The sequence below is a fragment of the Cyprinus carpio genome, chromosome A6 (genome assembly GCF_018340385.1).
Source record: "Cyprinus carpio isolate SPL01 chromosome A6, ASM1834038v1, whole genome shotgun sequence".
Lineage (NCBI taxonomy): Eukaryota > Metazoa > Chordata > Actinopteri > Cypriniformes > Cyprinidae > Cyprinus > Cyprinus carpio.
This window is the reverse complement of record NC_056577.1, coordinates 22,682,357-22,697,452: the sequence shown is the minus strand read 5'-3', so window position 1 is coordinate 22,697,452 and position 15,096 is coordinate 22,682,357. Positions and strand designations below refer to the sequence as shown.

The following is a 15,096-nucleotide window of genomic DNA, read 5'->3' as shown; positions in this document are numbered from 1 at the left end:
AAATAAAAACACTAAGTGAAAGTGTTGAGACATTACTGAGAAACATGCAATCTCAACATGTCAACCACCATGAGGCTTCTCTGGGTAAAACATCAAAACATTAACATGAAATCATAAGAGATCTGTTTAGTAATTTCATTCTTTGTAAATGCTTTAAACTGTGTCTATGATGTCTGATCTAAAAACTACAGAAAAGAGGTGTGCCAAAATCCATCAGCATGACATGTGACGTCCTTCACTTGGTCAGAGGAAATGACATATGCTGGCCCACTGAAACCCCAAGATTCGATTTTCTAATGGTGTGAGAAGAAGGTACCACAGAACCAGTGATGAGAGTTAGAGCTAAACAAAGACAAAAAGACAGTGGGTTGGTTTAAAAAGACTCAGTAGGATGTGTTGCCAGGGGAACAGGCTGCTTTGAGTTGCACTGTGTAAGATAAGGGGATGCAACATCGGGGCAAGACAAAGTCCTTGGCCTCCATTGATGTTTGGCTGAATGTACTGAAGAGGCCATCAGAATTCTAAAAAAAAAAAGAAAAATGCAACAGGAATAAACAACAACTGGACAAAATTTTTTTTTTTTTTTTTTTTTTTGGCTTTTCCTTTAGTCTCAACTTTAAGCACCTTAGGACTCCAATATAATTACTTATACAAGAAATACTTAATTCTATTTATTTATTTATTTATTTATTTAAAAAAGTATTATAAAATAGATGGATACATGTAGATACCTGCATGTCATGTTAAAAAAGTGTACATAACACTATAAAACTTCATTTTATATGATATTTGTATTTATTATAATTAATTTGCATATATTTACAAATAATTTACTAGTAAATAAAATCCTTTTTTCTTCTGCAAAGTGTGATAGGATGCACATCCAATCTGGTGTAATTTAAAATGCTGTCATAGTCCTTTTTGTGCTCAGCTGCTTGTTTTCAGAATGCTTAGCCTAGTTATAGATCTGTGCAGGTGCTTAATTTCTCACTGCTCTTTTGGGAGAATAAACAAACACAGAAGTGTGTGCTCCCACATTACTCATGCTAATTGCTTTACATAAATCACTGTGGGGAAACTGACAGTAATCAACAAAAGATAAAATATCTGCTTTAGTGACCCAGCTTTCCTTTTCCCATTCCCTCCAATTGTATGACACATATCTGTGCCATCTACTCAGCTAAAGTCTTAAAGGAGCATTTTTCCTCTATTAAGTCATGAATTTCCATGATTTCTTGTAGTAGGAAGTAAGAAATAAAGGGCAAAGGCTGCCAAGACCATTTCCATAAATGTAATTAATGAGAGGGAGAGAGGGCAAACCTCTGCCCTTTAACCACCTTCAAACAGAGCCACACACATTCTTATAGTATATACAGAGAGAGAGAGAGAGAGAGAGAGATGCTGCACCTGAAATGAAAATCACACAGCATCAGTGACCCCATCATCTGTGGACTTTGCACATGCAATTCATATCTCTTTGGTCAGGTATCTGCCTTATAAATACAGATAGGGACTCTCTTTCGTATATTAAATCACCTAGCTGGTCACTGAAAACCAAGCACAGATAGCATATTTGCAGTGTTTATTCTGAAGCTACCCAGGTACTTGAAAGCCAATTCATTTCATATTTAAATTTATGAATCTGTAGCATGCACATAAATCTCAAATCAGTGACATCTGGCATACATCAGCCTCTTTTGATGTTTAGCTGATGAAAAGAATTAGTCTTAAACCGAGATGCCAGCAAGCAGACAGAGGTTATCAGACTTTTTGATCATATAACGTGGTATATAGCTGAATGGCTTGCCAATTTAATTGAAGACTTCTTTTGAATGTTTGTGAACATAGAACTTTACCATTCAAGTATAAGCTAGGATAATTGTATTGCATTTATTTGCAGCAGATTTTAGAACTGCAATGTCTTGTAAAATTTCAGCACCATCCATATTTCCAACCCCGTGCTTTAGTACAAGGAATAAAGTCTCTCATTCAAATGTAATTTAGCACAAACAAAAAGATAGCGTGTGAATATTTGGTTTGTATTATTGAAAACAGGCCGGAAACTTTGATAGTTTTCCAAATGAGGATATTTCTTACTCATCACTTCTTATGTCCTTCATACCCCAGAGGTGGGTTCATTGAAATATTGAGCATGTGAAACAAATGAATACATAAATCAACCAACCAACACAAAAAAAAACAAACAAACAAAAAGAAACAACACTTCACTAATGACTAATTTTATTATATTTATTTGTAATGTGTGCTTTTTAAACAATATGTGAACGATACATTGAGTTACTGAGGCAATCTTTCATACTCTTCATACTGAACCTCTCATTTATGTATCACAAACCTCAAGACTGGAAATAACCAATTGGGAGGTTTAAGGGTGGGCTGTGGGGATGAATGATGACAGAAGGAATGGCACACTAGCGTGCAAAAGAAGGATACCTGTCCACCCCACTTACGCACTTGACGTGATTTGTGAGTCAGCTGCGAAGAACCTGTGCAGCTCATGTAAAAAAAAAAAAAAAAGGAACAGGTGTTGTACAAGACTGATGCAGCTGGGATTTGCTTGTGAAGCAAACAGCTCAGCTGGGAATTGGATTTCTGAACAAATATCTGTCCGACGTGAACACCGCCAAGCATTAATCTATACAAATAATAATTGGTCCACATGCTCTCCTCGTTTTGTGCCTTGGTGCTGCGCTCCAACTGTTATAAGTATATTTGCACTGTAAAATCTTGGAACATGAACTAGGTGAAACCATATCACATGAGGTCTTTCAGCTGTTTCATTTATTCACTTTCCAGTTAGTAGTGATGGGAACCAAAATTGCGATGTCACCGTTACAAGAATAATCTGCGTGTATAACAAGCGATGACAAGGACAACAGATGGCATGCACAATGCTTAAATATCTTGTCAGATGTTTGCAGGCTTGATTGAAGTTGTTTTGATGTGCTGTAGGGATGCTAGTGAAAATATCCCACAGATCTGAAAATAGATTCTGAAATAAGCCGATAGCTGCATCAAATTTTCAATGAGCTGGCTGAAGATAAGAACACAAGTCTTACATAAAAGGTACAAATATGAACTCCTTTGAGTGAGGTTACTATTGCGTAAATGTGTAACGCAACACCAGCAGAGGGAGCCCTCTCCTGAGTATTGACTGTGTTCCGTTCCCTCTGCTGCACAGGTTCACTTCCTGTTTGCTACTATTTAGCTTGGCCTTGCTAACAGGCCAGTGCGAAGTATTGCCAGTTCTCCTTCCTTACTGAGCGTTTACCCCTATTGTCTTGTGTATTGTGTGTATGACCATTGCCTGCCTTGTTCTGTTTCTCGTTCTCGGATTTTCCCTTGCTTTGATGACTGATTGGACTGCCTTACTGTTTATGAACTTTGCCTGCCTTCGTTTTTGATTTCTGCCTACTGATTTGGATTTGGTCGCTGTGGATTTTATGAACATCTGCACATGGATCCAAACACAGCCTCGTTACAAAATGCATGCAAGTTGTATATTAGCCAAATGAGTGAACCAAGAAACACATCAGTTATTTGAGTTATCTGTAGTTGATGGTCTACAAATAAAGGATATTGTTCCAAATAAATAAATACATATGTAGGCATAAAATATGTTTGATTTTAAATTATTTCAGAATTTAACCAAGATTTTATATTATCTTAAAGCTTTCTCTAAGACAAACACTGATTCTGAAGTTGTCTTATGTCATTTACACAAGACTGCACCAGTTGCATTTGAAACAAAAAAGTAGCTCTGATGGGACGATCAGATAATTTCACTGATTGGATCTTTAAATCTTGAATAATAAAAAAAAAAATGAGCTAAAAAAAGTAAATTCTGTGAATGTTCATTTGAGGAGAGTTTAATTTTAAATGTTGGGCATATAAACTATATAAGAAGTCTAGACACCCTGACCCTTGTTAAAAGGGTGGCTCACCCAAAAAAAATGACAATTCTGTCACCATTTACTTACCCTACACTTCTTCAAAACCTATTTGAATTTCTTTAGTTGAACACAAAGCCATTGACTCACATAGTATTTTTTTTTCCAACTTAAGGGTGAATAATGAAAGAATTTTCATTTTTGGGGGAGCTATCCCTTTAAAACAACAACGAAGCACAAACACCTCCATTGGTTCTGTGAATTTTGTTGATTATATTAAATGTGGAAAAGATTGTTACAATTTTACTTGGATTCAATCTTTTCCTTACAAAGCTGCTATACCTCCAAAGTTCCTACTACTTTTTCAGATCAAAGTCATTCATGAACAGAAAGGATGTTGCAAAAAAAAAAAAAAAAAAAAAAATTCACCATTTACACGTTGCATAAAATATTCAGTCAACTGAAAAACATTGTTTATGAACAACCCAGTGCTAGTGACGTTTTCAGTTCCTTGGATGGGCAGGCTGATATACAGTTTTATCATAACATTATATCAGAGCGCTGAGTGTTGTAACTGAACAATCAGAATAAGTATTCCAGAGGGATATAAAATAAAGGAAAAATAAACAGCCCTGGGCATAAATGTTCACAGGTAAATGTGAATTTTAAGGAACCCTTTAATAGGCATATTAGTCAATGAAAATGTCCATGGAAACTGTAGGCTGACACTGTAGGTAAACACTATACATACATCCACATATTTGCATAGATGATTGGGGCTCCCTAAAGTAACGGAGTTAGGTTTTTCCACAGGCAACCCTGATTTGAATAACCAACATCAAAATCACTCCATACTGAATGGGTAATGCAGCATTCTCATTTGTAAGAAAACACAGTTGATTTTTTATTTTTTTTGCTTGTCTTTGGGGAATGTGGGAGAGAGTTAAATGAGTGTGGTGAATAGAGTTATTTTCTTAATTAACTTTTTGTTATGACAGGAGCTGGATTGGGAACTCCATATCTAAATCATCTCATTTACAGCCGCCTCTTCACTCATTAACATACAAAAAAAAAAAAAAAAAAAAAAAAAAAAAAAAAGATTCCCGTTTCGTTGAGAAAGTTTGAATTCCACCCTCACCACAGTGTCATCATAATCTGATTGACCTGATAGGCAGAAATCCTCTGAGTCTCTGCAAACACAAAGGCAGGCAGTCGACAGAGCTGGCTTCTCACAAATTCTGTTTCAATAAAAAAACATGGCGATTTCAAAGATAAACAAAATTATGTTTGATTGCATGGAGCTAGTTGCATAAAACAGCCACTATGTTAAGACGGTGTCTTAGAATCTAGTTTGACCAACTAGCAGTTAGTCAAGGGGTAACCAGTATTATTTCTCAGATTCAAGCTAGACAAAACTTAAAAAAAAAAAAAAGAAAAAAAAAAAAAAGAAAAAAAAAATAATAATAAAGAAAATAAAACAGATGACTAACTTTTAAGACTAGTCTAAGCCTTTTATGCAACCAGCTAATGGTGTTTAAGTCCACCACAGTGCTAATGCTTTAGCAAAAAACCTACAATGTAGTCTGATTTTTACTTATTCTCATTATTCCAACATCCTTAGGATCTCTTTCACATTATCACACAGGCATCATCAGTCATTCACAATCAATTCAAAAATCTATGAAAATGATTAATTGTGTATATAAAGCTTAAAGGACGACTAGGAAAAAAAATCTAGATACAGCAGTTGCTGATATAATGTGAATAGTGTTGTTTTTCCAAACCATGTTTTTCACTGATATTTCACTGCAGACTCAAATGATAATATGGTTATACATCACTTTCCACAGCCATTACATTAACACCATTGTTAAATACACAAATCTCCCGCATTACATTTAAACCAATACAAATGTAAATACATTTTAAAGGAGCAGTTTTAATTTATAAAACACAATGTACAGGGGTTATGCAATTCATACATTTAAGATATAAATAGACAGGCAAAAATATAAATAAAGCTGTAGATTTCACTTATTTACACTTTATTCTAAGAGGAATGAGAAGCACAAAGGATATGTGATTATAAATTAAATTAGTCATAACTGGTCTTTTCAATAAAGTATAATGCAACAACCATTTTTTTCTTCAAGAAAGTGTAACGTCAGGATTCAGCTCTAAACACATGCAACAACAAATCCATCATGTACTTGAGTATGTATTCCTCATTATGTGGAAACAAGTTTTTTGTATGTATGTGTGTGATGAATTCTTACCACAGCGTGGAGCTCTCCCTCTGTCTAGCTGATTGTTCTCCTTTTCCAATAAGTAGTGGAAAGAGGCTCAGATGGATGTTCCTCATTTAAAAACACAGCTGGATTGCAGTCGCCCCCTGGAACCACTGCTCTGAGACCAGAGTCTTTCACTCACAGCTGCTGAAAGACCTCTAAAATATTACAAGGCTAACCTTGAAATTCAGGTGCATGAGATTGTCTTTACCAGCATGGGAATAAAAATATTGAACTAACCCCTTGTGTTGCAACTTTCAGCCCATTTACAGAACATTCAGAGATTTCTTCCCAAAATGAAGGACTTCGGCATTAACCACTGTGTTCTTCATGGTTGCAGCTCTTTGGTTATTAAGCATATTTGAATATTTTTGTGCTCCTGTGTTAGATACAATGATGCAAACAAACCCCAGTGGCTTCAGCATATCCTCCTCAACCATCCACAGAGGCTTTTGTTCATGTAATCCTCTTTACTCTCAGCAGTTACAAAACAAGGGACCACAATCAGGTCTCATTGCGAGTAGCATGCGTAGGTTTGGTTTGGTATGGTTTTCCGGCCTTGACACTTACGCACAGAGATTGTTCCAGATTCTCTGAATCTTTGGATGATATTATGCACTGTAGATGATGATAACTTCACTCTTTGCAATTTTTCTCTGAGAAACTCCTTTCGGATATTGCTCCACTATTTTTACGCCGCAGCCCATCCATCCTCTGCCCATCTTGAATTCTGAGAGACACTGCTACTCTGAGAGGCTCTTTTTATACCCAATCATGTTGCCAATTAACCTAATAAGTTGCAAATTGGTCTTCCAGCTGTTCCTTATATGTACATTTAACTTTTCTGGCCTCTTATTGCTACCTGTCCCAACTTTTTTGGAATGTGTAGCTCTCATGAAATCCAAAATGAGCCAATATTTGGCATGACATTTCAAAATGTCTCACTTTCAACATTTGATATGTTATCTATATTCTATTGTGAATAAAATATAAGTTTATGAGATTTGTAAATTATTCCATTCCTTTTTTTACTCACAATTTGTACATTGTCCCAACTTTTTAGGAATCGGGTTTTAAGTTTTGTTTTAATAAATTCCATGCAACTATTTTTTTTTTCAAGCTTATTAAAATGCTCTATTCTAAATGTAATTGTTCTTTAGGGTTTCAATTTTGCTAGTACTTATTTTTCTTTATTTAAAAATAGGAGTCCCCCTTCATCCTAGGTAATAAAAATGCCCCGTATTCTGTTAATACTGATACATGGTCTTAGTCGTATTTATTTTTTAGGGTGGTCTGATGCATATAACTTATGGTCCTGACAAGAATTTTTTTTACTGTAAGTGTGTGCAGAACTGACTGCTGATCTCCCAGATGATCATCTTACTCAGCTGCATGGGGACCAACTTAGTTTCCAGTAACTTTGCATGACTGGATATACCTGCACAACCAGAACACATCTGGTTCACACCTTTGGAACACAATGCATGGTTTATAGCACTATAACTAATTTGTTTCCTAATAAATGGCAGACAGTCTCACATGATGCACAGCAACTAGGTAGCTATATACAGAATAGTACACCTGATATTGTCAAAAGGGGAGTGGCTAAACTGAAAAAAAAAAAAATGTGTATGATTTACTTTGAAACTATTTTCACTCAGAAATTTCAAGTAAATGGGCTGCACTTTATTTTACAGTATGTGCACTTACGTGTACTTACCTAAGAAAGTACTGGCTAATACAAGGCAACTACATGGTTAAGGTTAAGTTTAGGGGTAGGTTCAGGGTTAGTACCTAGTTATTGTATAGTTATTGTAATTACAATAAAAAATACATAGTATGTACATGCAGAACAGGTTTGTAAAATGAAGTGCTACCAATAAATGTTAAAGATAATTACAAAGGAACTGCAAGTAACTCATTAAACATCAAGTTGAACATGAAAATTTGAAGTAGAAAATACCTTTTCAGTCTTTAATGTAAAACATACTCAATCTTTGTTGTATTTACAACTTTATAAAATTATTATTTTTTACTGTGCATGTTTAATGTTGAACACAATGCAGTTTCTTTCACCGTTGAATCCCTTAAAAACAATAGGCAATAATATTCAATTATTCAATTATTTATATTTTGGTGCTTAGATAATAACTAAAAATTGCTTAAAATGTATTATTAGGCATTTGGATGAAGCAGCGTAATCTACAATTACAGCAATAAAAATGGCTCTTTAATTTTGGCCATATAATGGATGCATCTACACAGCTAGAAATCTTTTATTATTATTATTATTATTATTATTATTATTATTATTATTATTATTATATCAGACATGACAAGCCATATAAGCAGTTGTAATAAATAAAATACATAAACTATAACACTTAAAAAAGAAAAATAAATTCAACTAGGGTATGTGTTACATGAGCTTTAAGCATCTCAGCCACTAGTAAGCAAACATAGCATAATGTACTGCAGATACATCACAGATTACCAAAGAAGCACGGTATAAACATGATATACACTACTCGAGAATGGATACTAGTACAGGATAAGGAGAAGTGGAGGATGATTTACAAAGTTCACATAGAACACACTATTATATTTAAGTTGTAGAGCCAGAAAGTTAGCCTGATGAGGTTAAAAGGGGAAGGTTTCATTTTCAAACGCATTTGGAAGACTTGCAGTTCTGGTGTAAAATACAGCAATTCATTGCATTATCACAAGATTGTCTAGAAACTGTACAGTTATCCTACATGTATTTGAATGTCTGTTACAACTTATTGAAATATTTTCATTTAATTTAGTTTGAAGCTGTATGGGTCAATTTCAAGGGCAGACATTAATACATTATCTTGTTTGCACAGAGTATTGGCTATTATCAGTGTACAACATTTTTAAGTGCTTCCTTTTGGCAAATAGTTTGTCAATTATAATGCCAAAAAAAAAAAAAAAAAAAAAACAGCGGCTGTGTAGCTGATATGGTCCATAGAGTCTGTTCTCTTTTCTCAGTTTTATGTTATTCAATGATTTTTTGTTTGTTTGTTTGCTTGTTCTGCACCATCCCTAACCATCCCCCAGTCTGAACCATAACTTTATCAATGACCGCTTTAAAAGAAATGTCATAAACATTAATTTCTCAGGTGTTAAAAAAGCCTACTAGTTATTTTTTTTGCCAATGTTAGAAAGGTTTATGACTAACAGTGACAAGGGAAGCCAAAAGAGACCATCCATGTTAGTTGACAACAATTTTAGTGACAATAAATGCAAAGAATGATTCCAAGACACCATCTAGAGAGATCTTATGCTGTCTTATGGGAATGATCACTTATTATTTTAATTGAACTGCTTTTGCCAAAACAGTTTTGATGGACAAGTAGCTCTCAACATATCAGACAGTAGGAAGTTTATTTTGTTCACAGATAGTTCCTTCAAACAGAGGCCTCAGACAAATATGCAAATTCAAGAAGCCAATCATGTTGTAGCGTCAACATCCTTCAGCGTTAAAAAACAAAAAAAATATATATATATACATATATATATATATATATATATATATATATATATATATATATATATATATATATATATATATATATATATATATATAAGTTAAATAAGTTAAATAACTTATTTAACTAGTTAACTTCTTATGTATACCATAAACAAATCATTAGATCTTTTTCCATTTCTTTATAGTGCTCACATTATTAATGCAAAAAGAAAGCACTATAAAAATCTAGATAGTTACATTACAAACAAAGATAAGATAAAATTTCAAATTATTGCTGTAGGAATATAAAAAATGGACATAAAACATGTTCGGGTTTGTTTTTGTGGAAGCAGCAGCAGCAACACTGGTTAGTCAAGATGTTTTGGGATTATGACATGGTACAACCCACAGCACATGACAAACTTAAAAATTTCCATTGAGTAGCGTATCTAGTCTCAGTCTGTAAACCCTTCATGATTCTTATTCAATCATCATTCAGAGCTGAAGTTCCTCAGGATGTGAAGTTTGCAGGCTCCTTTTTTTTTCTTACACATTACTTCGTTGATACCTGTGTACATGAGAGATTCCAAATTTTTACAGAAAGTATTTACATGAAATAATTAGAAATTTAGTAATCTCTGTAATTTTATATTTATTACATATTGCACATCTATCAATGTAATTTTATACCATGCTAAAGGTGGTTTTATTTGTATTTTGTCACCCTGATTATGATGTAAAAAAAATAAAAAAAATAAATGAATATATAAAAAATAGGGATTCATGAACACAAGTAATTTTAAACTTGACAGCATGTATACTCACACATCTGGTATGCTTGTTGCATGGTTCATGTTTGGGTGTCTAGAGAGAAAATTCTCATCCTCCTCAGGAACCTAAAATTAACACCACAAATTCTGTTTGCCCCCTATTTATAAACCAAGTACTATTTTGACATAGAAATCCTCAAATTTATCAGTTCCATTTTACTCAGTACCATGCAGTTCATTTAAAAAAAAAAAAAAAAAAAAACACTATTACCTCCCAGTAAACATCATCATCAAAACAGTTGACGTCTGCTGGGTCCCCCCATATTGGCAGCTTTAGTATCCCACCTGGAAAATTACACAACATAACATACCAGCTCTAATTCATATTTATAAAAACACCTAAAGTACTTTCCCCTTTTAACTTTATTTGCACTCACCAACCAAAGCTCCACCTACAAGGCCAAATGCTATTGCTACAAAAAGAGCTGCTGCCTGGTAACCACCCTGAATGTTGACTGTCCTGTTAGCAACGGCATCCTTGAAGTCGAAAGTGTTAATCAACCTAAACCACAGTATGACCTGTCATTCGATAGCTTCGTTTCATTTTATTTATGGTAACAGTACGAACAGAGGCTACACACACACACACACACACACACACACACACACACACACACACACACACACACACAACTTACCCTTCTTGTCCATAAACTGATTCACTGGCAGAAGCTGCAGTAATTGCTCCAACGATACCACCTATAACTCCAGGCATTGCATGTAGGTTATGTATTCCACAAGTGTCTTGTATCTTCAGAGTTTTTTCCATAAAAGGCTGATAAGGAAACAAATATAAAGTAATTATTGTTACAAAAATGTTTATACTATCTTCAATTTAGACTTCAAATAAGTTTGGACATTGTAAAATATGTTTGACAATTAGCAGTGCCTTATATAGTACATGGAAACATTTAAAAAATTACACATATAGTATAAATACACAATATGCTTATTGTACTTCAATATGTTTTTTTTTTTTTTTTTGAGCATTTTCAGTACGATAAAACACAGCAAAACTCACAGTCAGGAAAAGATATCCAAATGTGGATACAATGCCTGAACAGAATCCCACTATTAGAGAGCCATATGGTGTAATCATGAACTCTGAAGCTGTTCCCATTGCAACACCACCAGCCAAGGTAGCATTCTGAATATGTACCTGAATAATGTCAAGCAATTCTAAGGGTTATTTTATGAACAACAATAACAACAAAAAAGATAAACTCCGATTTTCACCAGAGATTTGGTTACCATGTCGAGCTTTCCATTATTCTGTGAGATACTTGAAATGGCAAAGGTAGTGAGAACTGATGAAGCCAGTGCAAGGTAGGTATTAATAACAGCTCTGTGCTGGCCATCTCCATGATCTGCAATAGCAGAATTAAAACTGGGCCAGTACATCCAAAGAAAGAGAGTGCCTGTTAAAGGAAGAGAGACGGAAATTAGAAATAATTCTGAACATTTTGATAACCTATTGGGTACAACAGGCAAAGGCCCCTGGGGTGCAGGGCACTTTTGCTAATATTTTATTCCAAAACACTAAATTAGCAACAAACGATAGCAACACAGCACTTTTCTTCATTGCCAAAAGGGTGAAATTTGATTCAATCTCTAATCATTTTTAAAATGTTGCACATGTAGCTAATGAGAAAAATGATTGAGCTATTTGTAAAGGGGGCTTTTGTCATGCCCTGCTTGATGCAACAGGGGAAATCTGCGATAGACTTTCTTTCACTACTCACCAATCATTGCAAATACATCAGAGTGGTAAACAGATCCTTGTAAATGCTTGCTTTGAGATAGCAATGGTCGATATAAGACCCAAGATATGGTCAGACCATAATATGCTCCAAAAGTATGGATGACCATGGAACCACCAGCATCTTTCGCCTATGCATATATGAAATAATAAAAATTGGCAAATTCCTTCTCTGATGTTGGTAACTATTAGAAAATAAGTGGATTCAAACTTACATGTAGGAGTTCAAGAATGATATACTCCTCAACAGCAAACAGGGTGACTCCAAATAGAGTAAGAACCATCAGCTGCACTGGGCTGACTTTTCCAAGACAAGCGCCATAAGCAATGAGACAGCTGGCCACGCAGAAATCTGCATTAATGAGGCTGATTGAAAAATGACAGTTAAATTCTTTAGATACAGATTAAAGATGTATATATTAAGCATTGCTTCAAAAATGGAACATGGAATCACATGGAAAGCATGTCAGTCAAGTGAGCTGTAGGGTGAAGGAAGTCTAAACATGAAGGTGCACATTTCAGTGATGTTTTGTAATGTCAGTAAGTATATTACAAAAAATCAATTACTTCTCAACCCCAATTTTTATCTTCCAGTCATGTTCGTCAAGGTGATGAAACCAGCCTTGCATCAGCAAAGCCCATTGAATACCAAAAGCTGCGATGAGAAAATTGAAACCAACTCCACCAAAACTATAACGCTTCAGAAAGGTCATTAGAAATCCAAAACCAACAAAGATCATCACATGCACATCCTGAAAACCTGAGGTAACAGAAGAAAAGGAAGTACAGAATATCAGTCCTTCATATATGATTTAGAGGAGATTAAACAATGCTACAGTAGTAAATTCAACAGATTGCAGCAAAACATTCTAGTATGTTAGTTACTTACTTGGATATCTATAGTAGAAGTCATTCTCTAAATTTGTGGAAATATTTTTCTTTCTTCTGTGTTCGATCCAGTGGGTGTCAGATTCCTCATCATAACGGATGAACACGCCAAACAGGATAATCATAGCAATCTGCCAGACAAAGCAGACTGCTGGGAGACTGATTCGAATATTGGTGTTTTTGGCCATTTTAAGTCTTGAAGATTTTCCCAAAGAGAAGTTCAGTGAAATCCCTTTCTTCTTAATTTGGTCGGTCGCTTTCAATAGGAACATGTGACTCACCTTTTGTCATTAAGTTTTTATAGTAAGGTCTGGAGGTGTGTCATTACATAATCAAGTAGCCACTCCTACAAAGATACAGTACACACATATACTTATGACAAAAAAAAAAAAAAAAATGTTGATTGTTGAGGAAAAGGATGAGAGAATATCCGGGTTCTTGTGTATAATGTGTTGCTAAAAAATATTTGCTAAAAGTTCAGTTTACTTGTTCTCATAGTTTCCCTCTTGCATGATATGTGAGTTACTTCTTTGTAGGCATAACATTGTTGTCACTGATGTTGTCATCAAGGCTTATCCCCTCACGTTTATGTCAATCATGTGCAACATTTATGTTATGGTATGTGCAATATTCAGGTAACTGTTCTCAAAACAGCATGCTAATGTGACAAACCATCATTTCTCACCTTGATTGACTAGATCTTTCTCATGTCAACTGAATACCATACCATCAGTAATTAGGAAATAAGTATTCATCAGTAAAAATAACATCTATAAAATCAATAAATACAATCATGACCTGCCTGTGATCAATAGTTTTTAATTTTTTTTATGGTATTAGTTAAGAGGATATATAGTATCTGGTTGTAGCAAGCAGTTAGTAACTGCACATATTTCTATTGCCAAAATGAATTTGTTGATAAATCTTCTCTGAATGGCTACATGACTTATCTGACTGTAAACAATGTTTCCCCTGATGGTGACTTATCTGATTGTAAACAATGTTTCTCCAGAAGGTTTACAAAAAGACACAGAAACTACTTAAACGTCAATTCCTGTCACATACAATGTTTTATTAGCTATGAAGGCACACTGTATGTCAGTTTCCATATATCTGTTGAAATTTAAAAGCAAAATCCTCTCAGATACTGAAGTATTTTTTTTTTTTTTTGCCTTTTTTACCCAGAAAGTTCATAATTTATAATACTATTTTATAAGCTCATAACTGTTATATGTTAATGGTTGGTAACACTTTATTTTGATAGTCCCTTTTGAACTATATGTTGACAATAAGTAACACTACATGTCTACTAATCCTCATTAGAGTATCAGTAGCCTGTCTACTTAATATCTTCTAACTCTTTAGTGTGATGGTCTCCCAACAGACGTTCCACTGACTATCAGTAACTTTGCAAGTACATGTCAACTTAATCTAACCCTGACCCTACCAGTCTACTAATACTCTACTAACACGCTAATGAGAGTTAGTAGACATGTAGGTGCAACATTACTTTTAGTCAACAGATTATGTTAAAGGGACCATTAAAATAAAGTGAAACCTAATAGTTTACTGATGGCATATTCTATGCTTACCTGCAAACTGTCATTGGTTTATATAACTTTGCAACTCTAATTGCATGGTGTCCACAAAAGCAGAGAGATTAGTATCTTTTTAGTAACTAAAACAAGTTTTTGGAAAAAAAAAAAAAGATTAAAATTATATTATATTATTATATAATGTATTAAAATATTGTCTTGAAGTAAATATAAAAAAAGATATCTAGTTTTTTTTATTCTGCAATTTAATAATACATGCATCCAAGGGTTAACTACAAAGGCTTTGCAAGACACACACAGAAATAAAAAAATAAAAATTGCAGTTGTGTAACAGTCAAGGTGAGGTTTGTAGGATTTATAAGTTGGGAACC

At 34.3% G+C, this 15,096-nt stretch overlaps 1 protein-coding gene across 1 annotated transcript; it reads right to left on the bottom strand.

The window, feature by feature from the left end:
* Nucleotides 1-9,831: 9,831 nt before the first annotated feature.
* Nucleotides 9,832-14,524, bottom strand: LOC109061443 (ammonium transporter Rh type C 1-like). Its single transcript, XM_042758471.1, has 11 exons — nt 13,171-14,524; nt 12,849-13,041; nt 12,497-12,647; nt 12,265-12,412; nt 11,774-11,940; nt 11,544-11,681; nt 11,161-11,297; nt 10,900-11,024; nt 10,734-10,807; nt 10,518-10,588; nt 9,832-10,260 (listed from the first exon to the last, which is right to left on the bottom strand). Exons 1-11 carry the CDS (start codon nt 13,439-13,441, stop codon nt 10,239-10,241), a joined length of 1,497 nt encoding a protein of 498 aa, XP_042614405.1. The 5' UTR covers nt 13,442-14,524; the 3' UTR covers nt 9,832-10,238.
* Nucleotides 14,525-15,096: the final 572 nt, after the last annotated feature.